We start from the raw sequence: 26786 nt of genomic DNA on the forward strand, positions 1-26786 counted from the left end.
TTTATCTATACGCATAGTGTTCCTCGCAAATGCAATTAACAACTTACCCAGTAAAACGCCGTAGACTCCTTTGCACGGATTAAAATTACCAAAATCGAGATGTTGTTTGATATTCCGCTAAGCTATGCTTCTATCTTCATTTTGCGACACTGCATATCAAAACCTGCTTTAAATTTTCCACGGCGGTATCGGTAGCCAAGTAAGATATCCGTACGAACTAACCTTCCGCACAGCATATATTCGCACCAAACAGCTTATTGCGCACACGACTGGTCCATACCCAACAGATAATTTTCTCGGTGACATATTTCACTAATGCGCCCAAGCCGCACACCCTCGTCAATGTCGCTGACCTGGGGTCCCGTCAATGCCGCTGACCCGGTGTTCACGGAGCTCACTCAACTGAGTCACTGGCTCACCGGACCTCGGTGGTGGGCACTGGACGGGCGGTGGGCGCACTGAACTGAGTCACTGGCTCACCGGGCCTCGGTGGTGGGCATTGGACGGGCGGTGGACGCACTCAGCACACATCGCTACCCTCGAACGCCACCCGCGCCGACCACACGGACACGGCTAGGGTATGGGATTGCACGGAGCTGCGCCAGCGCGCCGGACGACAACACATCACCGTATCACTCGCTAGCGCCGTAACAAAATATCGTTTCAGCCTACAAAAGCTAGCGACGTCCGGCGCGTCGCTCAGCGACCAGCCGCCGCAGGGCAGGTCAGGTCACGGGAGGACGGGGCGGCGCGAACGGGCGCCGCTCCCGGCGCTATACTTCCGTGCCGTCTGCAGCCGACTCCTCGTAGCCCTCGTCAGGACTTTCGTGCAGGCTCGAGTGGGCCGCTGTCACGTGGTCACTGAATTTGTTGACGGGCCCGCAGGCGGGCGGCGGCGGCGGCGGCGGCGGGGGAGGAAGCCCGTCCGGCAGCCCGCTAGTGTTGGGGTCACCCCGCCGCCGCCGCGTCACCTGGCTGTAGAGCGGCGCCTCGTCGTCGGTGAAGCCCTCGGGCGGCGCCAGCGGCGGTGGGCTGTCGAGCGGGTCGGCCGGCGGGCTGGGCAGCCCGCCGGATAGCCCACCGGCCGCGGCTACAGCAGCCTGCAGTGCCGGACCCTCGCCCTCGCCCTCGCCGCACCGCCGCTCCGGCTCCGCCGACCGCCGGGCCGACGACGAGGTGCGCAGCGGCGGCGGCGGCCGCGGCCGGCAGGGTAGCGGGTCCATCTGGAGAAGCTCGGGCGGCGGCGGCGGCAGCCCGTGCCGCGGCCCGTACTGCGCGCTGGAGTCGGGCCGGTGTCGGCGGCGCGGCAGGCTGCGGTATGCGCCAGATGCCGTCGCCGGCCCCGCCTAGCTGCTGATGGTAGGAGCGGCTGCGACCCATGGTGCCGCCACGCGGCAGCCCGAACTCGGCCGGGTAGCCCTGGTGCACGTCCACGTGTACGAGTGGCACCGGCTCGTCCGGTCGCCAGACGGGGCCGAACCGCGCCGCCGACCGGACCGGCTCGTAGGCCGGCTCCGTCTCCAGCGGAGCTCGCCTCCCGGTCGGCTCCGTGTCACTCACCACGTCCGGGTTGCTGTCGGCCGAGCGGCGCGACGGGCTCGTGCAGCAGCGCTGGCCGATGTAGGTCACGTGCTCGTGGCAGTCAACGAATGCGCTGCCGCCGCCCGCCGCACGCATTGACGCCGTACCCATCTGGATTGTTTTGGGCATGGAGCACGTGCTGCTAGGCGTGTCGACGCCCGCGTTGACCACGCCCGCCTTGCCGGGCGCGGCGGCGTCGCGGCGGCGCCGGCGCGCGCAGCGCAGCACCACGATACACACCAGGATCACGAGCAACACGACGAGGAATATCAGTGACGCACCGACGGCGGCCACGTAGCTGGCTCGCGCTGGCGGCGCCGACTCGCTGCTGCTGCTGCCCGGTGGCAGCAGCACTCGCAGCGTGTAGTTGGAGTCGGAGACGCCGGCCTCGTTGGAGGCACTGCAGCGGAACACGCCCTGGTCGGCGTCGGTGGCGTTGACGACCAGCAGCTGGCTGCGGCGCAGGCGGCCGCCGTCCTCGCTGTACTCGCTGATGCTGTACGGCCGGTAGAAAAGAGCACCGCTGTCTCCCAGGGGCTGGCCGTTGAAGGACCAGGTGACGTTGGCCGGCGGCTCGGCCCGCACGCGGCAGTTCAGCGTCACGTTATGGTCCTCGGGCACCTTGAGCTCCATAGACGGCGGTGACACGTCCGGCAGGCAGGCCAGCTGGCGCTCGGCGGCGTCGCGAATGACGCGGCCGGCGAGGCGAGGCGGCGCGGCGCACTGCGGTGCCACTGCTGGCGGCACTCGGTACAGCACCAGCCAGCGGCGCAGGCTGCGGAGATGGCAGTCGCATTGCCACGGGTTGTCATGCAGGTCGACGCCGTGCAGGTCTAGCGAGAGACCCTCAGCGTCGAGCTGCGTCAGCCGGTTGCCGTCGAGCCGCAGCCACTCGAGACGCCCCAGCGCGGCGAACACGCCCGGCTCGATGGTGTCCAGCTCACAGCGCGACAGCTCCAGCGTGGTCAGCTCCTTGAGGCTGGCGAAGCTTGCGCGCGACAGCCGCCGGATCGGGTTGCCGCTCAGCGAGAGTCGCATCAGCGACGGCGTGTCGCTGAACGTGCGACCCGGCACGGCGGTCAGGAAGTTGTCGCTGAGGTCCAGCTCCACCAGGTTGGTGAGGCCGAGCAGCGCGTGGTCGTCCACTTCTTCGATCTTGCAGCGCGCCATGTAGACGCGCTGAAGGTTCGTCAAGCCCATGCGCTGGAACTTCTGCACGGGCACGATCTGGATGTTGTTGCCGGACACGTCCAGCACCTGCGTCGACGCGTCCATGTGGCCGGGGATGGTGAGCAGACCCTCGTCAGCGCACTCCACCGTCTGCTTGCCGCCCTTCCATCGGCACTCGCAGACGGCCGGGCAGTCGGCGGCGACGCTGGTCGCCAGGCTCATGGCCAGCAGACGCAGCGCCCAACGGTGCGCGGCCATGGGGTCTAGAGCCGGCCGTCACCACCACCGTCAAGCCGTCGGCAGCACATGATCACGACAGACCACAGCGACGATGGCCGCGTAGGACGCTGATCGATGCAGAGCGCAGTGGATTTGCCTCGCTACAGCACGTGCTGTTCTGTCACTGGGGGCCTCCTCGCCACTGCAGCCGGTCACGGTCGGTCCTGAATCGTTTATTGCGGCCTCCCGAATGGTGGCGATTCGGCTCGGTCAAACCATCTGTAAAGACAGAACTGGGGTCAGACCAGACGGTGCTGGCAGGGGCTGGAACTACGACGGTGTTACAACATTTCCGAAAACGTCTCGAACATGTTGCCTGTACAGGTTGCTACATGCGCGGTTAGAGATAACAATGATATTGGGTGACTCCTCCATTCGTTGTAGGTGATATAACAAACCGCGAACCGATGCTCCTTGTTTGAACGATACCCATCGGTCATCGAAGCCACAGTCAGCTGTTTTTTGTTGCTGTTTTTTTTTTGTTTGGAGGGGGGAATTCCAATGAACCGCTTGTTCTCAGACCAAATGGACGCGTACCATAAGGCCGCACCAGTTTCCATTGCAGAGTCTTTCGCCTTGGGTATGCGTCATAAAAGTGATGCAAGCGTAAGTCCGGATGCTACGGAAAATATGATTTCTATCCAGCTGATACTTGGGCCATGATGAGCTGAGGCAAAGTCGGTTTCAAAAATACTTTACGTGTATCTGCTAAAGCTTACCAAGTAACTGGTAACATTGCGGCTCCATGACCACTTTACCAAGCGAATTCATGTAAGCGTTTGTCCGCGATGGTATCAACATCATACTATTTTGCGATGGCTTCTCGCATAAGACATATATGCTGATGAAATACCCGTTGTTATGAGGCAACATGTGCAACGATGTGCTCCGAACCGTGCAAGAAGATGACGTGTGGGTCGATGCAACTGTCACTTCGACAAGCGAACAGCACACACACCATCCAGTTCGCACGGACAAGCGTGCATTGGATGTTCAGCTCGCCGTCGTGGCAGTGCGCTTGTTGTCCCCCTCCCTTTCCGGAAATGATTGCGCTGGCCCGTTCTTTGTAGAGCATGAGCCACGTATTTTTCCCATTTCGCGTAACTGAGAATACGAGGAAGACTGGGGCATATCATATTTGGGCGTGTTGGATTTTCTGAAACCTTTTTTTTCAAATGTATTTCAATACCAGCAGGCGATCGCAGAATGGCAGGTTGGTTCCAGCCAGCTTCGTGGAGCTAGCCAGACGACACTGCACGAATGAGGCCAGCAGCCCCAGTCCCGACAAGTTTTCGGCGCTCACCTAAGGTGAAAGCCTCACAGGAGCCGTCGGCTGGCGCCCGGTGTGCCGGCGCGGGCCAGGGGCGAGAGCTTCCACCCCACCGCCCCGACACGAGCCGTCGGCTAGCGCCCGGTGTGCCGGCGCGGGCCAGGGGCGAGAGCTTCCACCCCACCGCCCCGACACGAGCCGTCGGCTAGCGCCCGTTGTGCCTGCGCGGTCTCATTCGAGGAACGCGCGTCCAGGGCCCGGTCGAGTCGATAGGTTTGGCCGACGGCGCCGTTTGCAGGCCGGCGACACGCGATGCAGCGCCGGCGCCGGCTGGACCGACGTGGGCGACGGTCCGGCCGGCGCCGGGGTCAGCGGGGTCACCAGCGACTCCGCCTCGGGAGGCGCCGCACGGGCCGCGCTGATGGTAGGCCCGAGCACGGAGCGGACAGGTCCCGTCAGGCAGCGTAATCTGCCGCTCGATGCCTGCTTTCTCAGAAGCATGTCGGAAGCTTACGGTGTTTATGGTATTAACATGTCCTGCGGAGATTTAGATCGCTTGTTTTGTTTCACCAGCAAGCTTAAAAGGGAATGCCCCACCTTCGGGCATATTTCAAAAACATGCTCTGGTAAAACCTGAGGGTAGCTACGTCTGATAAAACGACTGCGTAGTGCCAGTGAATCACCATCATCAAGTCCAAATTACGCCATTAGCGCTTTGCAAAAGCACTTCACTATTTCCCTAGCAGCTACAGTTGCTGCAACCGCCGTCGTCATGACGATCGCCTTCGTTGTGAATGACGTCACTACAAATGGACGTTTGTGATACGCACAACGGGCGGCAAGGGCCCGTTACCGAGAAACAGCATTGCAGGAGTGGTGCTCTGGCAGTGTTATCCCACCTCATTCCTGTGGCGTTATGGCGAGGAACAAAGTCAGGAAAACTGCTCGAAGGGCGCCGCTTATCAGCGTCTTGGGCGCGGCCCGTGGGTTGGTCAAATCCCGGCACGCCATTGAGGAAGACTGCAGACGATTGCGGTTCCCAGTTCATGACCTTGGGGCGGTAGCGTCACGCCGATGGCGAGGACGGCTCAAAGACGTCAGGCTTCAAACCCCACACCGTCCTGTCGGCGGAAATAGAGGGTAATCTAATGGATAACCTGGCGTCGCGAGCAAATTCAGCCACGCACTGTCATGTCACGAAACAAAAAAACTGGACTACCAGTTCGAGGTCCGCAACAGCATTCGGGTTTCAGAATATGGGATCAGAAAATATGTGATAGGCAAGGATTGGCTTCGCTCTTTCATGAGCTGTAAATCCCATCTCGGCATAAAGAAGCCACAAGCGGCCAGCTTGGCCTGCCCCACCAGCTTCAACTCGGTTACCGTCGGTAACTTCTTCGACCAGCTGGCCGGGCATAAGTTTGAGCTGATGACTGTTTGGAACGTGGACGAAACGGGTGTCACGACATGCCAGACTCCACAAAGAGTAAGTGTGGAACAAGAGTCGAGACAAGTGAGCACGGTGACATCAGCTGAAAGGAGATCTTTGTTCACTGCCCTTGTGGCAGTAAATGCAGTGGGAAACTCCTTCCACCTCGTTTTATATTTACACGGGAGCACTTCCGCCAGGATTTCTTCAATGGTGGACTAAAAGGCGCCGCTGTCCCAGCCAATCCGTCCGGATGAATGACAGAGAATAAGCCCATTTTCTACATGCAGCAGTTTCATGGCGTTGAAAATGGCGTCTTCCATGGCGTCCACCCCAGAGAAGCTGTGCCAGCTGACACTTGACAACCACCTATCACATGTGTCATTCGAGATAATGGACATTTGCAAGGTGCATGGAATCGGCATGCTGACGATTCTACCCCCTAGGTCCCATCGACCCCAACCTCTAGATTGTACAGTGTATGATCCGATGAAAGCCTGAGTGAACAGGCTTGTGATGCATGGATGCGGAGTCACCCAGACCGCACGATGTCTATATACGATATTCCAGGTGTTGTGAAGGACGCTCTACTGAGCGCGCCTAGTGTTGGCAACATATGTAAGGGTGCAATGGGATTTACCCTCACAATCGTAACGTTTTTGACAATGAACTTTCCCTACCCAGCTCAGTTGCTGATAGCCCATTCCCACAAACCGTCGTCTCTAAAGGCCTTAGTCAGCTGGCCCAGAGCGGAGCGCCGGCAGACTCCGGTCAGCTGGCCCCGAGCGGAGCAGGAACAGGCTCCAGGTCAGCTGACCCCGAAGGGATCGCCGGCAAGCTCCGGTCAGCTGGCCCCGAGCGGAGCAGGAACAGGCTCCGGTCAGCTGACCCCGGAAGGATCGCCGGCAGGCTCCGGTCAGCTGGCCCCGAGCGGAGCAGGAACGGGCTCCGGTCAGCTGATCCCGGAAGGATCGCCGGCAGGCTCCGGTCAGCTGACCCCGAGCGGAGCAGAAGCAGGCTCCGGTCAGCTGACCCCGGAAGGATCGCCGGCAGGCTCCCGTCAGCTGGCCCCGAGCGGAGCAGAAGCAGGCTCCGGTCAGCTGATCCCGGAAGGATCGCCGGCAGGCTCCGGTCAGCTGGTCCCGAGCGGAACAGAAGCAGGCTCCGGTCAGCTGACCCCGAGCGGAACAGAAGCAGGCTCCGGTCAGCTGACCCCGAGCGGAGCAGAAGCAGGCTCCGGTCAGCTGACCCCGAGCGGAGCAGAAGCAGGCTCCGGTCAGCTGGCCCCGAACGGAGCAGAAGCAGGCTCCGGTCAGCTGGCCCCGAGCGGAGCAGAGGCAGGCTCCGGTCAGCTGGCCCCGAGCGGAGCAGGAACAGGCTCCGGTCAGCTGGCCCCGAGAGGAGTCCGATTTTTCCTCCCCCTTGACTACAAAATGTGTGAGGCTAGGTCAATGTCTGGCCGTACTAACTAGGCAAAAACTAGGCTTGGAAATAATACTTCCGGGCACTCTCAAAATGTGCCAAAGCACTGCGTACTGTACGCTTCTGCAAACCAGCCAAACTACCCATACGCGCGGTGGTGTCTCAGAAATGGCCGACCCACTGAAAGGCCCGCTCAATCAGCATACCACATGAGCTACGAATTTGAACACGCATCCGTAGTCAGGAATAAATTAGATGGATTGTTATAAGCACTTGAGTTTCCCATCCAATATCACTTAAATCATCTCCTTGGTTATTCAAAACCCTCAACAATTTATGTCAGGCAGGTTCCATTATGTTCTGAAAATAAGCTGGAGAAATAGCGAGAGATCTGAGTCTATGTTAAGTAGATATCCGACTTAAATGCCCACAAAACTCGGCGGGGAAAGTTGAACGTGTGATCATATATGACCAAGGGCGTTGATAACCAATGTAATAAGAAGCTTTGCTACCGAATGCCATAGACGATATATATATATATATATATATATATATATATATATATATATATATATATATCTCTCTCTCTCTCTCTCTCTCTCTCTCTTTCTTTTTCTCTCTCTCTTTCTAAAGAGTTTGCCGTCTTAGGCGATCAATGCCAGGGTCGGTCCGTGCCGCCTCGATACAACGGATATGACTCGACTCGACTCGACTCGACTGTACTGGACTCGGCGACCCGACTCTGTATCGACTCTTCTCGGCGTCGCTGCAGACTTCTGCGAGCTGGGACTTGCGTGTGGGGGGGGGGGGGGGGGGCAGCTCGTCGCAGCACTGACGACTCCGCTTTTTTGGCGAAGCTCACCACCGATGTATGCCGTCTAGGCAAATGGACACACAGATGGCCGCATTCGACCCGCTGGTGACCGGGTGGTTCGAGGCGGGAGCGATGTAAGTGCAAAAACGCACGGCAAGCTCGACGCACGCCACTGCGACGTCAAGTCGATGTCCTCATTACGGTACCATTGTGTTTAAGTGTCATATTTTGCATCAGCATAACGCAACTGAGCCAACAGCCGCCACTAAGGTAAAATAGGCTGAAAATATGTGGATTCGTTGGGACTGTTTTGGCTTACTCACGAGCTTTGGGTTATTGTATTGAAGAATTGAATTTCTGGAGGCAGAAATGGTCAGCATTATATTTTGCGCATGATTTTAATTGATTGTGAACTAGTGTGAAAAATGCCGCCGCATTTTTCATTCTTCGTAGACTTTATACATCCTTTTCCTAGGCGTGCGCCAAATGTCGGCGCAAGATAAAGAATGCTTGATGGGAAAGAGCAGCCAAAATTTGCTTTGTGTAAACTGCATTCAACTACATATGTAGGGGGAGTGCTACAACCACACCGAGATATCTTTGAGCCTAAAACGCACACAAATAATGTCACGCTGTTCTATTTCTTTTCTTTTCTCTTAATGTGTGTTCTAACTTGCTCCCGGGTAGCCAGTTAAATGCCCCTCGCCCGGGAGGACGATTCAATTAGACTGCCTTCCTGATGGCTCAAAGAATACGAAAGCCAGAAATGTCAAATTGTCAGGGAGGGTTCGTAAGCATGCAAACTCAATTCTGTCAAAATGTAAAATCCATAGGTCAAAACATTCGGGTCAAAAAAGATCAACCGGGGTCATCGCGCCTAGATCAGTGACAAAGAAGGCGCATGTGAAAGTGGCGACGTAAAGTGCATGCTTGATGCTACGCTGAGCTGCAAACAAATCTGCCTGCCTCTCTTTCCTAACATTCCTGCGCGTGACTCAGCCCATAGCGAATAGGAAAAAATGTCATTTTATATTGAAACATTTAAGAACCTTGTGTTGCCTGCTTGGAGTGTGCAATGTTGTTGCAATCACAAGTTTGGAGCTCTAACGCAGCATACAATATTGTAGATGAACCTACACAAGGATTGAAGGTAGTGTCCCGAAGTTAAAGTTATTAAAGCAGGCCATCAGATATTGCATAAGTTGTCAAGCATATTTGTGAGGAATATTATTCACGTAGATTAGACAAATGTAATAGCCTTTTTCCTTGGGGAAAATCAAGGGAATGGACATACAGACGAGTCAATATTTCGGCCACATGCCTTTATGAAAACAAAGAGCATAATTGAATCAAAAATTGAATGCCGATGATCCTATTTTATTTTTTAGTTTTTAACACTGATCCACAGTTTTTACAGGACACCAACATTCAGGGGATTAAACAAGGAGCAACTGCCAGCCATTACTAGGATGCAGCGCATATCTAACTAAGAATTTTCATCACCATATATTACTCTTTTTCCTGTCTGGGTGGTCCTGTGCTCTGTAAAAGACCGTGAGCTCTAAAAGGGACATAGGGTCCATGCCTTCCTGGATTTCAGCTTGCGCGTATGTGCGTGTGGTAAACGCCAGACATGAATGATTCGACATTTACGTTTTCTTGACCTTTTTCACCCCCTGGTTTTTCTCCGAGGAATAAAGTTATTACGGCTGTCTCATCTAAAGAATCAGATGTGATGAAATAAGCTCACGTATAACTACTGGTATGCCTTCAATAGAAAAGACTGTCCTAGACAACACAATTTATATTTTTAGTAAATATGCTCCTCAGTCGCGCATTGCTTGATTGAGTCATGAAACGTGTGCATGATAGCACTCGCCCGTAGTTCCTCAAACCCGGAGAGATGGCAGCTCGGGCTGGAAGTCTTCGCTGAGCTTAATCTCGCTATTCGCTCGTGTTTTTGGCCCTTTCTCATGGTTTTCTTGCATATTTACTCGTGAGTGCTACATCGTTATTCTTAGGTTATTCTTTAACAAGTCTTATTTCCGTAATGAGTGGGAAGAATGTATAACTTTGTATTATGCAGCACAAAACAAAATCCGCGTTAGAATCTTACATCGCTTGCTCAACATTGACTGACAGCCTACTGACGGCCACTTTGTCTGGAAATTGTGGTAAATGACAGATGTGTACGACTCGACAGTTATATTTTTATTCACCTTGAACGCCGCATGGCGATTGGAATGTCAGGATTTGTATGACGTTATTATGGCGTCATAGATGCCTGGGTAACCTTGCAATAGTTTGTGCGAAATAGTCTGTACATCTTCGCGGGTGTGTAGCGCAGAATTTAGAGGGTTCTATGCCTTCAGAAGGCAGGGCTATGAACTACACCGAATGACCTTCAAGTTGGCCACATAAGTTCAAACCCGCATACAGATGTGGAACAAACCCTCTAAGCGCGGGTACATGCCGTGCTCGCCTCATTTCCTGTGCTAACCAGTCGGAGTCTACGAATTATCGGTCGTGCCTGCGACCGAAACCGGACCTGGCGCCAGTAAAAATTGTTGCATGGCTGGAAGTCCTCGTGTCTGACAGTAATTTGTCCTCAAAAATCCTTTCATAAATCAAGGCCGGAACTGGCCGTGAAAAATGTGAAATCCAAATTCATAGTAAGCATGTCAACGAATTTAAACGCATTACCTGCACTGGTTTGCTGATGAGGCTTGAAAGCTAGAGGAGGGTGAATCGACACCCACATAAAATATGTATGCATGATGCATGTACGTAACACTTGACTCAAACTCATGAGAACACGAGACGGAAGTGCGCTGCTGAGCAGCTACATCCATCCGCAAAGAACTTGAGCGCGAGCAGCCGGCGTCAGGCGGCGTGACAGCCAGTCGGAAGCGTCTGACGGACACGGCCGGCGGCACTCTCGGCGCGGAGGCGACATTTGCACAGGCTCGGCTGGCAGCCGTCAGCGCAGCCGAGCGGCGCTCCACACGGCCCACCGACGGCCGGATATCGGGGCCCGTTCGGCGAACGCCGCCGCCGCCGCCATGTTGGCGCGGGCTTGCGGGCGCTGCTTCTGCCGCCTGGCGGCAGATCGGCCACCGCGCCTTGAATGGGGTCGCTTTGGAGGAGAGAGGCAGGCGGCAGCAACGTCACCGTGCCATCGCTGCCTATGCTGGCCTTGAGACGACACTGCCGACTCTGCGCAGCCGTGGCCGTCAGCATCATAGGAAACCAGTACAGTGTCTGGTTCTATCTCTGGCCGCGCTGGGGACAGCCGCCCTTGGATTGCCACCATTGCGATGGGCTCCATGCGTCGGACATAATAAAGCTATGTTCGCACATATTTTGGCTGCCTTAACTTTTCTGGCACTCGTCGGAAATGCGGCAAACATCGTAAGCGTTGGGTAGTTTAGACAAGTAAACATTATGCAGAGCTTGCCTTCTATGCATTTGGTTGAAGGGGTTCTTGTTATCCTCGTTTTTCAGTTCTTTAGGACTCTGTCACTGATAATGTACGTTTAATTTACGTTATTGCAAGTAAATATGAGCTGCGTTCTACACTTCTAACTTCTTCTCAAAGTAGGCACAATCAAGTCACCTACTAGAACAATATCTACGTCACGCAGCGAAGTACGACCCACGAATCTGTGAAACTGCGAAGTTTTGTGAAAATGACTCATTTAAGGAAGTGCTTCACATTTATGTAAGGGTTTGAACTGAAATAGCTATCTTGAAGACCGTTCGGTGATGTCCACCACTCTGCCCTTCTTAAGACTTAAGCACCTCTAGTTTTTGAGCCTCCCCGCGCGCAAAAATGGGGAAGGTATATCGGGGACAACACTCACCTTGTCAATCATGGCGTCATGATGACGTCATTCAAATCCTGCCATTCTATAAGTTCTCAATCATGATCATGTGGCAATCAAGGCAAAAAAAGATTGTCGAGGCGTTCATAGATGGCGTCCGTGAGCACGATTTCCAAATATAACGACCATCAATTGGCTTTCAATCAATGTTGTGCAAAGCGCAATGACGTAATCAACCATGGCACATAAACGAGCATATTTACTAAACAGAGAATTGTGCTGTCTAGAGCAGCCTTTCCTGCTTAAAAAGTGTACCAATAGCTTAAATAAGTGGGCTTGTTTCATCATCTTTGATGATTGCTTCAGCATTTTCAAATATGAAACATTTCCTTCAATTTTCGCACTTTTGCTCCGCGTAATTTCGTGGGCTCGTAGATTCGTAAATTCACTCCTTTGGAACTACGCCCTGGTTTCGGAAATCGACGTATCGCCGACGTCATGCAGGTTCAGACATCGTTAAACGTATATGTCGTCACAAAAACAGTGTCAGGGTTCGCCACTATTAAAGGCTGCCAAGGGAAGCCCCGGCTTGCAGCCGCAGCCTGCAGCTGCGGGCTGCAACGCAGCACTCGCATGAGGCCCATTTGACTCAGCTCATATTGTTTTGGTGGTGGCCGTTTTCGGATGGTTACTGTTATCAGTTTTGCCGGCTGGTATCGATCGTCAGCTTTTCGCAAGCGTGCCATTAAATATTAACGTCGAAATGGAGGTTGTCACATTTCAAGGGCTCTTCCAAAAATGGATGGCTAGTAAATTCGCTTCGTTTTGGGGCATTACTATTTCACGTATTTCACTCAACGATATAACATGGCAGAATGACGCGAATTGCTGTGCCTTGCAAAGCTTGATAAATCGCTGAATAATGACGAAAGACTCAACTAATACCACAACTACACCAGAGCGAATGGCACATCTTTGTGTTCACGTTGTTCTATGTAGTCATTTGCTCTGCAGGGCAGCCATGCGGGGCGGGCCAACCGCGGGCTATTTGACAACGGATGAGGGTATGCAACATTGATGTCGGAGTTTCAGGCTTCGCTGCGGCTCAACGACGTTTTGTAGCATAAGTACCTTCCGTCTGGGGTGGCACCGATTCTTTTTTACAGCAAGTGATGTGCGGTGTTTAAATCACTGCCTCGCGCGGTACGGGTGCAAAGTGCTTCGCATTCCCACTGAAGTTAGACAGTGTTTGCACTGCAGCGCACTCTTCTGCGCTTATTAGTCTGAAATAATTACCCTACAAAATATGGAACGATTGGCCAAACTGTTACCATGGATTTCTGAACACCACCTTTTCCAGCTGGAAGCTGGCGCGGAGCGCGCGGGCGGAGCTCCGCTGCTCATCGGCAATGTAACTGCAACCCCAATTAGCAGCTCACGTGCTATTAAGTCGCGGCTGGCACATGACAAGAATATATGCATAAATCCCATTTTCATGCCATTTTTTAGTTCCCAGCGGAATAATGCACAACACTCTTTAAATGTCACCTTGGTCTGACCATACGTAGACCAAAAGCCATCTTCACACTCCCCATCACACTCCCGGCAGGCATCACGCATATGTGACGCCGAGAGTTCGCAACGGCGAAAAAAGATAAAGCGTTTGCTGGTTTAATCAGCAACTTTCGCACGAACTTGGGAGGCATCTATCATTTTGGTGTAGCATGCTTGGCATATGGATGGCCCTTAAACAGGTCTGATTAGAGACCAGCACCTGCCACAAAACAGAGTGCGGCCCGACCCGGTATGTGGTGATTGGGATAAAGGGAGAGAGGGCGAGGGAGGGAGAGAAACTGCCGCCCGAGATAAATACGACACGGCCGTTTCCATAAAAGTCCAAGGCGTTCCAGTTACGAAAAAAGACGCGTCGCACCGGTAGGGAAGAAAGATTGGGAGCGGAGGAAATCAATGGCGTAAACGGAGTGGAAATAGTAAACCTGGGGAAGAGAGAGGAGATGGGTGGGATAAAATGGAGAGAGAGAGAGAGAGGGAGAGAGAGAGGGAGAGAAAGAGAGGGAGAGAGAGAGAGAGAGAGAGAGAGAGAGAGAGAGAGAGAGAGAGAGAGGGAGAGAGAGAGAGAGAGAGAGAGAGAGAGAGAGAGAGAGAGAGAGAGAGAGAGAGAGAGAGAGAGAGAGAGAGAGAGAGAGAGAGAGAGAGAGAGAGAGAGAGAGAGAGAGAGAGAGAGAGAGAGAGAGAGAGAGAGAGAGAGAGAGAGAGAGAGAGAGAGAGAGAGATCAGCGAGTGGACAGCGCGCGGCACACCCTCCATCGGTACGCTTGGGTCCCTTAGGATCCGCTCGGCGCGCATCCGGCCCCCGGTCAGCTTCCGGACGGGCTGACTGGCCGGCCGACGCTACCTCGTCGCCGGCTGCTGATGACGCCGCACCACGCCGATACACCGACGGGCTGCGAGTGAGGGGGGGGGGGGGGGCAACGCCAGCGAGCCTCCGGGGACCCTCGGGCTACGCACAGAACCACACCCGGCCGGCTGCGGTACCTAGAGAGGACGCCACCTGAGGTCACAGGGACAATCCAGAATATGTGGTCAGCTTATGAGGACTGAGTTATCGAAAGAACAGAGTTACGCGAAATACAAGCAGACTGCACAATGATCTCAAGCGTTAGCTAGCACATGGTCCATACCGTTACATTTGCAGGGTGGAGGCACGGGATTCGCGAGGGGCGGAACAGGTCCCCTGGTTCTTTTGAACAAGTAGCTCCCAAAATGTAAGAAAATGACATTGTGGTTCTAAACTGTTGTAGTCATTGAAAATCGTTAAATATATTGTTGCCGTTCCAAATGTTTGGTTAATGGCGAAGGTCCTGGGTGGACACAAATAAATGAATAAACCACGCATAAGGGCGACCACACAAATGCGTTTATGCGAAGTGTTGACTATATGTCATATTTTTCACTTCCGCATGACAGAAACTTCCCCAGAAATTGCAGGAAGCCAAGCAAGTGTGGACAATAAATCATGTCTATCTCCGCAGCGACACCTTTCTGTTCACGTGAAGCGGATGAGGACATGGCGAAGTCGCTTGTCCATAAGTACCAAGATGCCGCCCGCCAACCTACAACGGTTGAACATCTGGGTAATTACTCAGCTGTCGTAACAGTTCTCACTCACAGCACACATTTGGAGCCCTGCCCCACGTGCGGGCGCGCAGCCGTTCGATGCCGTCACTAGCTGAAAGTCTTCGCAGTGGCGGCAACAAAAAAAAAGTATAAAAAACACTGTCCGCCTGATCGAAGTTCTACATTGGTGATGCGACTGGGCACGTGGCCGCGTTATGCCGCGACATCCCACCCCCGTATGGACTTTGTCCCCCTTGGTCGACGGCGGGGGTTCATGTTTTACGATCGCGAAACTTGACACCGATCGCGTAAAGCTGCGTAAGGTTAATGCCACTCACCGGTGGAGCGAATAATTTCGATGAGCTTAAGCACATAAACCGTACAAAATAAGAAATAGGTCTAGCTTCTTTATACAAGATTGTACCCCCCCCCCCCCCATGGCAGTGGGAAAGCAGCATTGTATAAGCTTTGTCATGCTGAGCCATGCAATGATAGCAACCCACCAGTAGATGGGACATGAAGAAGGCATAGACGGGTCACACGAGTCAAGCCCGGCCTGCACGAGCCAGCCCTGATGTCATCTCACCAGTCAAGCATGATGCGGCAACGAAGCAGACGACGCTCGATCATGCTCGTCAAATTGCATCAAATTTGGGTTACTGACACCAACAATAAAAGTGCTCTTTGAGCGAAAAAGCCATTATATAACGAATATTGCGTAATAATTACAGCAAAACAACATCTACAACCTAAACAGAAACATCACGTTAAAGAAAACAATCAGAGGATTTCACCTTCTATCAATGTCAACCAATGATCACACCCACGCAGTGAAAGAACGGTATTTTAATCTGTATGTCTTCCGTCAACTTAGTACCAAAAAAAAAAACATCTAACAGCTCCTTCTACCGTGTTTTCAGCCAGCTCTGCGAGCAAGAAACTGAATAGGCCGAAATAATAGAAAAGGGTGTCAGTAATATGCCTGCACTTGGAGCGTGAAGACTGAGAAGTCCAGAGAAAGGTTGCCATAATGTTTGAGTAGTGTAAAAGCGATGGCTGGTTTTCACAAAAATTGTGGATTCATCAAATAAAGCAAACTTTACATTTTGGATGATAATTTGAGCAGACCAACATTGCACCCAGCGTTGAAGCACCTCATGATGACAACAGCCAGAAGTTGTCATTTTCTGTCAGTATAAACCATTTATGTCATGAGTGAAGGAATTCAGTGTTTTTGCACTTATTTTATCTCACTGACAGCAATAAAATGTTCAGTGCCTTCTTCTTCTCAGTGTTTTTGTTAAACTCTGGTATTAAACGCTGCACAGATTCAGCTGGAATCACGTAGAGTATAAGACCCTGTGATGTGAGTGTATAAATTCAAGCATTATCATGTTTTGCTGCTGCCGTTATAGCAAACCCTAAATGGCTCATCGCCCCACAACTTGTGCTGGATGAAAATCCATATACTTGAGCCGTTGGGCTGGAGACTGAGAAGTGCGAGGGAGAGTAATCATCATGTTAACGATGTCCTGCTCGATGTGTAGCCGTCGGCTTTCACAAAAATGGTGAGTGCGTCATTTTCCAAAGCTAATAATTGTACTATTTTAACCAAAAGTCCGTCTTAAGCCAGTAGTACGTAATCTTTACACCACGATAACTGCAACCGGTGATGAACTATCATGGCACAGACAGCAATAGAGTTGTCATTTGGTAGGATTATGAACCATTTAGCGCATGGAAACAGTATAAGAACGTACTGTTTTTAGGCATAATTCATATCGCATTGGTACAAAGGAAACTTTCAGCACAAGCAACTACCATGCGTTGCTATTCAACCTGGCAAATAAAAACTGCACAGGTTCAGCTATGACTGCAGCAGCATGTGGGTCGGAATTCCAAACATTATTAGATTGTGCTGTTACCATCGCACCAAACGTAAAACTTGCTTGCTAAATTCAGTATGCCATATTTTAGAATTCATTTTGTTCTGGCAACACCGTAGGCCGGTAAAGTTCATGAGGCTACACATTATGCTTATGTACTTGAGCCAGGCCGTGTAAAAATTTGCGGATGCTTCATCATGTATACTAAAAAATCATGCTCATTTGACCAAGAGATCGTTTTTTTATTTGTGAACTACCCGTTCTGGTTTTTGTGCTTGTACATCCAATGCTCCACGCGTATTCATGACACCATCGAGACAACAACGGGCGTGCCAGGCAAAGTTGGCAAAGGCATGCTATGAAAACAATCACACTTTTGCCTATGTTTCAATCTTACTAAAAGCAATTGTCTATTTCTCAATTGTTCCACCTTGTGCGATGGGTTCAAGGCATTACAAAATCCCTTTTTTCTTTGTGAATGATATCTCCAATCTTTACGGAACAGACACCTTGTTCATTTTATCCGTGAAATTCCCTCATATTGCGCTTGCTATTTCCTTATATTCCACATAGTTCCCATGTTTGCCAAAAACCTAACTACTTGTGGCATGGGGAGGTATGGAAAACATTTCTTCAATCAAGCTGCTGGGATTTCACACTCTTTCCCGTTCATATGTTTCGTAGGACGCAAGGCTTTACATCTGCACATGCAAAATTGGCAGTTTTAGGCCAACTTTCCGTCTTCAAACTTCAACCTTGCCCCAATTCCACTCGTAAATTTCGAGCGTAGCACAAGGTTCTTGCTGCCATTCATTGTCAGGTAAAGCTGGTCTGCTGATACTGTGACTATTCTGTGGCGAAGCGGAGCAACATATGTTTGTTTAAATCATGTGGTGCTTCCATCCACCATAGTTGCAAAGGTAGGCTAAACAGAGAATTTCGAATTTTTGCACCATTTAAGGCACAACCTTAGAAGACATGGCATAACGTCCAGGTTCGGAAAAATCAAACAACTGGAAAGTATTCATTTCATAGTGGTGAGCACGGAGTCCAATGATATTTCTACCATCGGAACCGCTGCTTCAAATTGAAATGTTGAGCTATTCGGAAGTATCTTGGGAAACCTAATATAACCGACCACATCGAACGCGTTCAACCTAGCTGAGTGAAAAGTGCAAAAGTGGGAGAGTCACTTTAATGAGTAAATTGAGCATTGAGGAAAGAAATTAGTGAATCATGCAAGCTAATTTTGTCTGTATGAGGTTAATCGGAAAAGTCGAGCGAGGGCATGAGGTCTCAGTGATTTTTCCCGTGCATACTTATTTATTTGCCGCATTCACTCTAAATCACCTTTGGTGAAATGACGTGGCTGCGTTGTAGTTCATCATTTCACTATCTTATGATATACCAGATCAATATGAAACCGTCTGGAACCGGTGCTCGGAGACCAAATTCGCTATCAGTGGTGCTGGAAATTCGCTTTCGGTACCGTCACCGAATGCTGACTGTGGCCAATGTCGCCTTGACACGGAGGTCTTGACTCCTGATCCTGAAAATGCATGATCTCAATGTTTTGCAAAAGAATGCAGAGCAGCAAACATAATCTTCGTAGTTTTGAATATTGTAAACACAGAAAAATATCTCAGAACCTTGAGTGTGACGAATTAAATGCTACAACACGCCGCTGTAGTGGTATTTTCGGTGACAGCCATAACAAATCATGGTGGTCCCAGTAAAGCGTATTGTATTGCGGTAACGCCCATGCCAGATATATGACATGGTAATGCACAAGACATACATTACGTTAGTATTATCAAGTAGCTATAGTTAGGACACCGCAAAACACCTCGGTGTGCTAACATCATCGCCAAGCCACTAAGATCGGCGGTCCATCCATCTTCGCAAGCGACAGAGATCAGGTGCAGAATAAAATATGAGTTATGGGTACTTGAATGTAGATGCCAAAGACAACAAATGCAGCCAAACCTGAGCAAATGGGCTGCATGCCGTCCATTTCTGGAAGAGCGCCGCCTCGCTGCGGCCGCGGACGGAGCAATCGATGGGTTACTTCCGGCTGAATATAAATCACTCGCAAACAGCTAAATAGCCTGAGGAAGGTGAAGCAGGCGTCCGGATTTATTCCATCGCGATACCTTTGTTGCTGCCGCTGGCTGGATGCCGGATACCCGTGTTTCGCAATGCGAAGTCGACCCTACGCCAGTGTCTGAATACGTTTTGTTTAAACAGCTATCATGAAAACATTTTTAAAATAAGGAAGTGCAAAAGCGGTCATCTGGGAGACTAAAAGTAGGTATGGGTATGGCGGGTATGGTGGGACCATAACCCACTCGAGCTATGGTATTTAGGTCAGCATCAGGTCAGGAATTGGTCAGTTCGATGGGCAGCAGACATGGGTCACAGTTGTTGGCGCGGCGCTTAGTGATGGGCTAAACTATGGAGTCACTATACTCGTACCATTCTCAAAAGGGGCATTTGCAGTGGACCGTATAGGGGCCCGAGTACATCGTGCCAGGACGATTGATCACGCCGCACAGTCTGCACTTGCATTCCCCTACACCGCAAAGTATGTTGACGGGTCCGGGTCACGAGCAAAAAAGTCAAGAGTGGCATTCAACTGACCTCTAAATTGAATGCTTCGGAGAACATTCATACGTACAGAGAATTGGGACAGGTTACGCCTCCAGGCTGATCAGTGCCGACAGAAGGCATGTCTGGCTTGGGAGGTGCTTCCAGGCTGGTCAGTGTCGACCGGGGGCATGTCTGGCATGAGAGGTCCCTCGAGGCTGGTCAGTGCCGACCTGGGACATGTCTGGCATGAGAGGTGCGTCCAGGCTGGTCAGTGCCGACCGCGGGCATGTCTGGCCTGGAGAGGTGCCTCTAGGCTGGTCAGTGCCGACCGGGGGCATGTCTGGCATGAGAGGTGCTTCCAGGCTGGTCAGCGCTGACCGGGGGCATGTCTGGCCTGAGAGGTGCCTCTAGGCTTGTCAGTGCCGACCGGGGGCATGTCTGGCATGAGAGGTGCTTCCAGGCTGGTCAGCGCTGACCGGGGGCATGTCTGGCCTGGGAGGTGCCTCTAGGCTGGTCAGTGCCGACCGGGGGCATGTCTGGCATGAGAGGTGCCTCTAGGCTGGTCAGTGCCGACCGGGGGCATGTCTGGCGTGAGAGGTGCTTCCAGGCTGGTCAGCGCTGAACGGGGGCATGTCTGGCATGAGAGATGCCTCCAGGCTGGTCAGTGCCGACCGGGGGCATGTCTGGCCTGGAGAGGTGCCTCTAGGCTGGCCAGTGCCGACCGGGGGCATGTCTGGCATGAGAGGTGCTTCCAGGCTGGTCAGCGCTGACCGGGGGCATGTCTGGCATGAGAGATGCCTCTAGGCTGGTCAGTGCCGACCGGGGGCGTGTCTGGCATGAGAGATGCCTCTAGGCTGGTCAGTGCCGACCGGGGGCGTGTCTGGCATGGGAAATGCCTCTAGACTGGTCATTGCCGACCGCGGGCATGTCTGGCATGAGAGATGCCTCTAGGCTGGTCAGTGCTGACCGGGGGCATGTCTGGCATGAGAGGTGCTTCCAGGCTGGTCAGTGCTGACCGAGGCATGTCTGGCATGAGAGGTCCCTCTAGACTGGTCAGTGCTGACCGGGGGCATGTCTGGCATGGGAGATGCCTCTAGACTGGTCATTGCCGACCGCGGGCATGTCTGGCGTGAGTGGCGCCCGGAATCGGCAGCCCATCAGGGATCGTTTCCGAGCCATGAGGCCCGTCGGTGGGGCCAGTCGGTCGGCGAACGGCTGCCAGAGGCGAATGTGGCGGGGGGAGGCAGGTTAGAAATAAAAAGCGACGGAAAAGATATGGGAAGAAATCAAAGAGTGGAAAGGCAGGCGTGTGTTTCTTGGCTAGTGCGGATCTTGGTAAGCGCGCAGTTAGGTCTGGATTAAAGACTCAACTTTTCAACCCGCCAACTCACCAAGATCTGACGTCCAAGAACTCACGGGCTTTTGGCTGGGTTATGGGCCAGACCTGGCGGACCTGTGTGTGTTAAAAGTTTTAAGAAACAAAATAATAGATGTTTTGTTATTCTTTAAGTTTGGAATCATCCAAAAACCAGCGTGTGCTGCTAAACGTAAGACTGTTGTGAAAAATGGTATTTTCACTTTTACAGCAAGAGCAGCCGTGACAGAAAACCCATGGCAGACATGACGCTCCATTAAACCAGGTTGCAAAAATTGAACAGTTTCAAGGAAACGCCTCACGGAAAAAACTCATGAAAAACAATCTGCATTTTCGAAACCTGGCTTGATTTCATTGAGCAGCTGTAAGGAGGGTCGTTCTTATAAACAAAGCTGCACACTGCGCTTGGCTGTTGCTGCAATGGTGGGGTGCACTCAGGCTTTCTTGTTTCGCACACAAACCGTATCTCAAAAATCACAATCAATGTCAATGGTAATTTAAATGCATAGGAAACTTTGAGCATTTCATTGCCATAACCTCAATTACTTGTCAAAACCGCCCATACTTGTCAAAACCGTAAGTTACTTGCATATCAAGCGCGCAATAGCTGTCGAAACTGACAAAAAGTGGTGGCATGACGTTTGTCTATTCATGTCTGAAGAAAATACCATTTACAACCTTGACTGCTTGAATGTTCAACACATGTCTCATTAAGCCTTTTGTTGTTTCTGATGTGCCCATCTCTTCCAGTACCTGTGGCTGCAGTTCTGTGTGAAGAAGTCAATAGATGACGTCAATGAGACGTTTCATGAGGATCAACGGCTGCAACCAGCAGCCCATTCGAAATGTGGAAAGAGTTCCGGGTCATTATTTTTACTCGTTTCTGATTGTCAAATAAATTGTGCTGCAGCATGTAATAAGGCTTTCTTAAATGTCAATGGTGTCACTGGAGGGGCAAATATTTGTTGACAAAATATTATTGTTATACATGCTTTAATACAGCATCACACAAACTGCGCGTCGATGGTCATGGGATGGAAAGGAAAATGTGGATCATTTCCGGACTACCATGTGGTATTTATTTGGTGTTGCTGCATGATATATTGATTTAAGGAAAACGAATTACATATAGGGACACGCTCTGATTCCAAAACGTGAGCTTTGACATAGTTGGGATTGTAACGCGTTCAAATGATGTTTGTGCCTATGTACAAGATATTAAAATAAGGATTTTTTTTCCGGTTCGAAACAGCCAACATTTTATACTCTGTCAGCGAAGTCATTAATTGATGCATGCATTTTTTAGAATGCATGGCCTATGGTCTGCTGAGATGAGGTAGAAGTGTGAAATCTTTGGTACACTTTGATGGCAGACAAATTTAAATTCATCATTTCCCTTCCGATTTGGAAATGAAATCCGCCATCACGGTGTTTAGAATCTACTTTTGTGTAGCAAAAATTGTACTGTCCAGGTACTTTGATTGCCGCTTTCTTAGGAATATCAATGGCGTTCGCCAAACAATGCTGCATATGAGACGACACCGACATGCCATTTTACGCGCAGTTCAAAGCGTAAGTATAAATGAAGGAGAAATTATGAGATGCATGTTGCAATAACTTTGTTCTTATGGGCTGATGGCGGTTCAGCGTTGTAGCATAACAAACTTTCTCGGGCTGGATCGCTAGCTGGGCGAAACGGCTGGGCCGCGCACTGATGTTTTGGAGAAAGTTGCGTCTCTAATACGGATAGGCGGAGAGAGGCAGGCGGAGAGAGGGAGAGGGAGAGCTAGAGGCGGGGTGGCCGGGCGCGGGAGGGAGGCGCTGGGCCGGAGGTTGGCTCCAGGCCCAGAGTCAGGCTCCAGTATGCCATCAAAACACGGTCGATCCTATCGGTCGGGCTACCGGCGCCGCTCCACGCACTGCTCCAATACTTGATTTGCGCGCGCGCGTGGCGCCAAGGGACGACCGTAAAGCGGGCGCCCGGGACGCGGCGCGCCGGCGGCGGCGGCGGCGGCGGCGGCGGCAGACGCGGCGCGGCGCCGCGGCTGCAGACGTCTGCCAAATAGTACGATCTGCCGACTGCGGTGGCGGCGGTGATAGCGTGTCTGCCCGCGTTAGGCGGCCGTCTCGCCCGCCCGCCGCCACACGGCCGGCAGATGACGGGCGCCACGCCGCCATGCCTCGGGATATGGGCAAGATCTGGCAGGACCGGCCAGTGTGGCAGCATGGCTCGGCCGGTCGCGGCGAAGATCGTGATGCAGTGTAGTCACGTGCATAAATTCAGTGCTGCACGTAATAAATCATGCTTTTGAAAGTACGAAGTAATTTCAGAAAAAAACATATCAGCTGTAAAAAACACAAACACGGCTGTAAACATCGATGCATTTATCTGTCGTAAAATCCACGGTATGATGGGGAACCATTTACTGCATTTTTTAAGGCGAGACAAATATCCGAAGAAGCATGGTTCACTGCACTCGTTTATCATATAACACAGTGGGATTCAAATCTGGATTATGTTGATGCTTGGCTTTGCTAAGCTGCATTATTCTGTGAATGCTATTCTGCCAAACATGGCCTGCCTTTGTAGTTTCCATATGCGCCATCAGGGCTCAATGTCTGGGAATAATGCGCGTCTCTACCATTGATGACATCCTACCGACCAGGTATTCTTGGCAACATCAAGCTTCTCAAGCTTGCATTCACCGGTTGCTATTACATGTTTTTAGACTGTGACGCCATTGAGGCACCTAAAGCAGCAGACGATTCACGCGCTCAGCATGTCAGATTTCAACGTGTTAGTTGAGCATGTCAGGCTGGTGTCAGTATCCACCACGCTCACCATGTCAGTTCACCAAGTCTCAGCATGTCAGGCTGGTGTCAGCATCCAACACGCTCAGCACGTCAGATTTCAGCATGTCAGTTCAGCATGTCTCGGCATGTCACGCTGGTGTCAGTATCCACTACGCTCAGAATGTAAGATGGGCTGATGCCGGCGCTCACTGCAGGCACCGTCAGCCGGACTGACAACATTATCTCGCTTAGCTAGTGATATAGGCCGTTGTTGGAGTTATCCTGTAAAGCGCAGTGGCCTTTACAGCATAACTTATGATTTACGCGGACGGAAAGACAACCAAACTTTAGAGAGAATGCTTCACATTTGTATGGGGCTTCGTACTGAAATAGCCATCTTGAGGATCATCCGGTGCAGCTCAAAGCCCGGCCCTTCTTCAGATCTAAAACCCCTAGTTTCTCAGATACACGCCCGCGGACACGTGCAGACTATTTCGTGCAGACTTTTTCAACGTCACTCAGGTATCCATGACGCCATAATGACGTCATTAAAATCCTGCCATTTCATTGGCCATGCGACATTCAAGGTCAAGAAAAAACATAATTATCGGGCTCACTCATATCGGGCGTTCGCGAGCACGATTCCCACACATAAAGACCGCCAATTGGCTCCTAACAAAGTTTTAGTGAGCTCTGCAAGCTCCTGAAAAAACTGCGTTTTGTGCCGCATAATGCAAGAGGTTGAACATTTTGCTTAGTTTTTGTTTATGAAAATAGGATTTGTAATCGAACAAGTTTAGAACAACGCTAAAGCCGAACATGTGGATAGAATGCAAGGAAACACCTTTAACTCATGGATAAATGTGCGAGAAAAGTACGAGAAAGTGTCGAAACACGAGAACCTAACGATATTTGGTTAAGCACACATCCGGCACCGCCACAACCAACGCTCGTGATATTGAGGCGCAACAGTTATTTGCCATTAAAGAAACGTTCCATGACGCAATCAAATAATTAAGGATCATATTTGCTAAATCGATAATTTGTATTGTCTAGCGCAGTCTTTTCCACTTACAAGTATATCAATATTTAAACGTGAGCTGATTTCACCTTAGATGATGCTTGCATGAATATATTCAAATGTGAAAAATTCCATTTAACTGATAAACGAAATAGGCAACTACAGAGGCAAAATAAATGGAAACATGCTGCCGTCAAGCATGTCCGCTTTGCAGCGTCAGCTACAGGTCAAGTCCATTGACAGGTGTTCGCCGCCATTTTTATTTCAAATTTTTACATAATTAAAAGACAGTACTTGATCTAAACAGCATGGTAGTCACGCACGGGCGGCTCTGGAGGAGAGGGGGACTATTACGATAGTAAGATAGATAATTATATCGGATTTTACGTTGGTCGTCGCTCCCGTGGCGCGATTTCGATTTGCCGTTCCCGATGACATTGTCTTCGTAATGTTGAACCATGTTCTGTGCTAGACTAGTGCCGGAAAAAACCTACGCCAAGAATGACAGCCTGCCAACGATATCAGTCATGTCCTACTCTTCGTGGCCTGGCAGGTCACTGACAGTTCCATTCCTGGCAGACGGATGTCGCATCGGTCAGCCGAACGGTGGTCCACCCGGTGGCGCTCCTGACCCTCATCTTGGGGTAGTCGGGTGGATGGCGTGGGAGCGGGGCCCTTCCGGCGCGCGGCGCCATCCCAGGTCGGACCACCCGGCGCACAGGTGGGCGGCGCGCTCGCCGTGCGAGAGAGATCACGACAGCCCGTGGGCGGCCGGCCGCCGGGCCCGGCCCGTCCGAGCGGCGCTGTTCACGGGTGCTGATGTAATTAATGGCCCCCGATCGGTGGCGCTCATCCGTCATCGGCATCGATCGGCCGTCGATCCCGGCTCGCTGCGATGGACGGCCGATCCGACGGACGGCGATGGCAACGACCGGTCAGCGGCGCCGGGTCGCCCTCAACCGCCCGCACCGGTCACGCGACAACCCCGCGGGTCCGGACGCTCAGCAGGCCATGAGGCAGGAGATGCAGGCTGGAAGTCCTGAGGCTCTGACGACGGTCCGAACAAGTCGCGAGGTCCCGCTGATGGCCAGAGGTCGTAATGCATACTGACGACAGCCATCAAAGTGAGTCCTGAGACGGGTCCTGACGATGATGGTGGCTCTAATGTGGACGCATGATGGCTCGGCGACAAACTAGCGCTGCTCTGATACAGCGTGGAGGGAGTGTTGAGCTGAGACGAGCAGAGGCAGAGATCGGAGGTCGAAATCGGGGATGAATTATAGGCAGATGTGACGTAAGAGGATTGCTGATGATTACATGGGCTTCAGGGCTCGGCGACGATTTGCTCATAGACGTAAGCGGATTGTTGTAGCGCCAGGCAAAAGCGGAATTATGTGGTCGAGAAAGCGCAGCCCGAAAGAGGCACCAATAAAACATGGTGACGTTCTCAACGCTTCGGGGCGTACCCGATTTCCTTTGAGGAGTATTTGCAGGTCTCCCGAATCGCCAGTGTTGACCTCCGCCTGCGCCCCGTCATCCGCTGACCTGGCGACAGTCGTGACGGCCCCATCGCCACGCCATTTGTGGCCGGCCGATCCCCTCAGGAGCCGTGCTTTGCATAAAGCCGGCTCTGATTTGCCGTCGGGCGGCCGTGCTATGGGCAGTCATAATTCACCGGCTGCCGGGCTGGCGGCGGATTAATACCAGGCGCCAAATCCGACAGGCCAATTTGGAGCGGTCACGGCATGAGGGGTGGCCAAATTGGCTCCATCACTGCATGCACTCGACTCAGTTAGGGCTATCGCCGACTCGCTTAAAGTTGGGCTGTTACCATATTAATAGAATCCTAACGGGAGTTTGGAAAGATAAATCTGACATTAGAGTCGATTCGGCAATAACTCGCGTAGTGAGCGTCGTTTAAAAATTGCTGGTGGGATATCCGGTCGTTGGACGGAGCTGATAAGATAGTAGAGTTTCTCCTCATGCGGGATGAAATATTGCTCAATCATTAGGGACTTGTCTAGGCACAAAATGGTATGGCAAGAGGAAGGGTGATATCTAAAAGACTGAATCATAGCATGCGACATTCAGTTCAGACAACCTTTATCGATTCCGGAAAAATCCCCTCGGTGCTGAAACGACAGTCCTGCGCTGGGTCACAAGTGGAGAAAGAGCCGATTTACGGGTCGGGTTTT

At 51.8% G+C, this 26786-nt stretch overlaps 1 protein-coding gene across 1 annotated transcript in view; it reads right to left on the bottom strand.

Annotated features, from left to right (window-relative positions):
• Positions 1-773: 773 nt before the first annotated feature.
• LOC119092332 (leucine-rich repeat and fibronectin type-III domain-containing protein 4) overlaps positions 774-26786 on the bottom strand; it is a 45120-nt gene continuing 19107 nt past the window's right edge. The window contains exons 2-4 of the mRNA XM_037215296.1: positions 1822-3249; positions 1273-1419; positions 774-971 (exon numbers count right to left, since the gene is read on the bottom strand). Coding sequence (XP_037071191.1) covers positions 774-971; positions 1273-1419; positions 1822-3009 — 1533 coding nt within the window. The 5' untranslated portion in view covers positions 3010-3249. The remainder of the gene's footprint in view (positions 972-1272; positions 1420-1821; positions 3250-26786) is intronic.

The sequence above is a fragment of the Pollicipes pollicipes genome, unplaced genomic scaffold (assembly GCF_011947565.3).
Source record: "Pollicipes pollicipes isolate AB1234 unplaced genomic scaffold, Ppol_2.1 Scaffold_3447;HRSCAF=4054_pilon_pilon_pilon, whole genome shotgun sequence".
Classification (NCBI taxonomy): domain Eukaryota; kingdom Metazoa; phylum Arthropoda; class Thecostraca; order Pollicipedomorpha; family Pollicipedidae; genus Pollicipes; species Pollicipes pollicipes.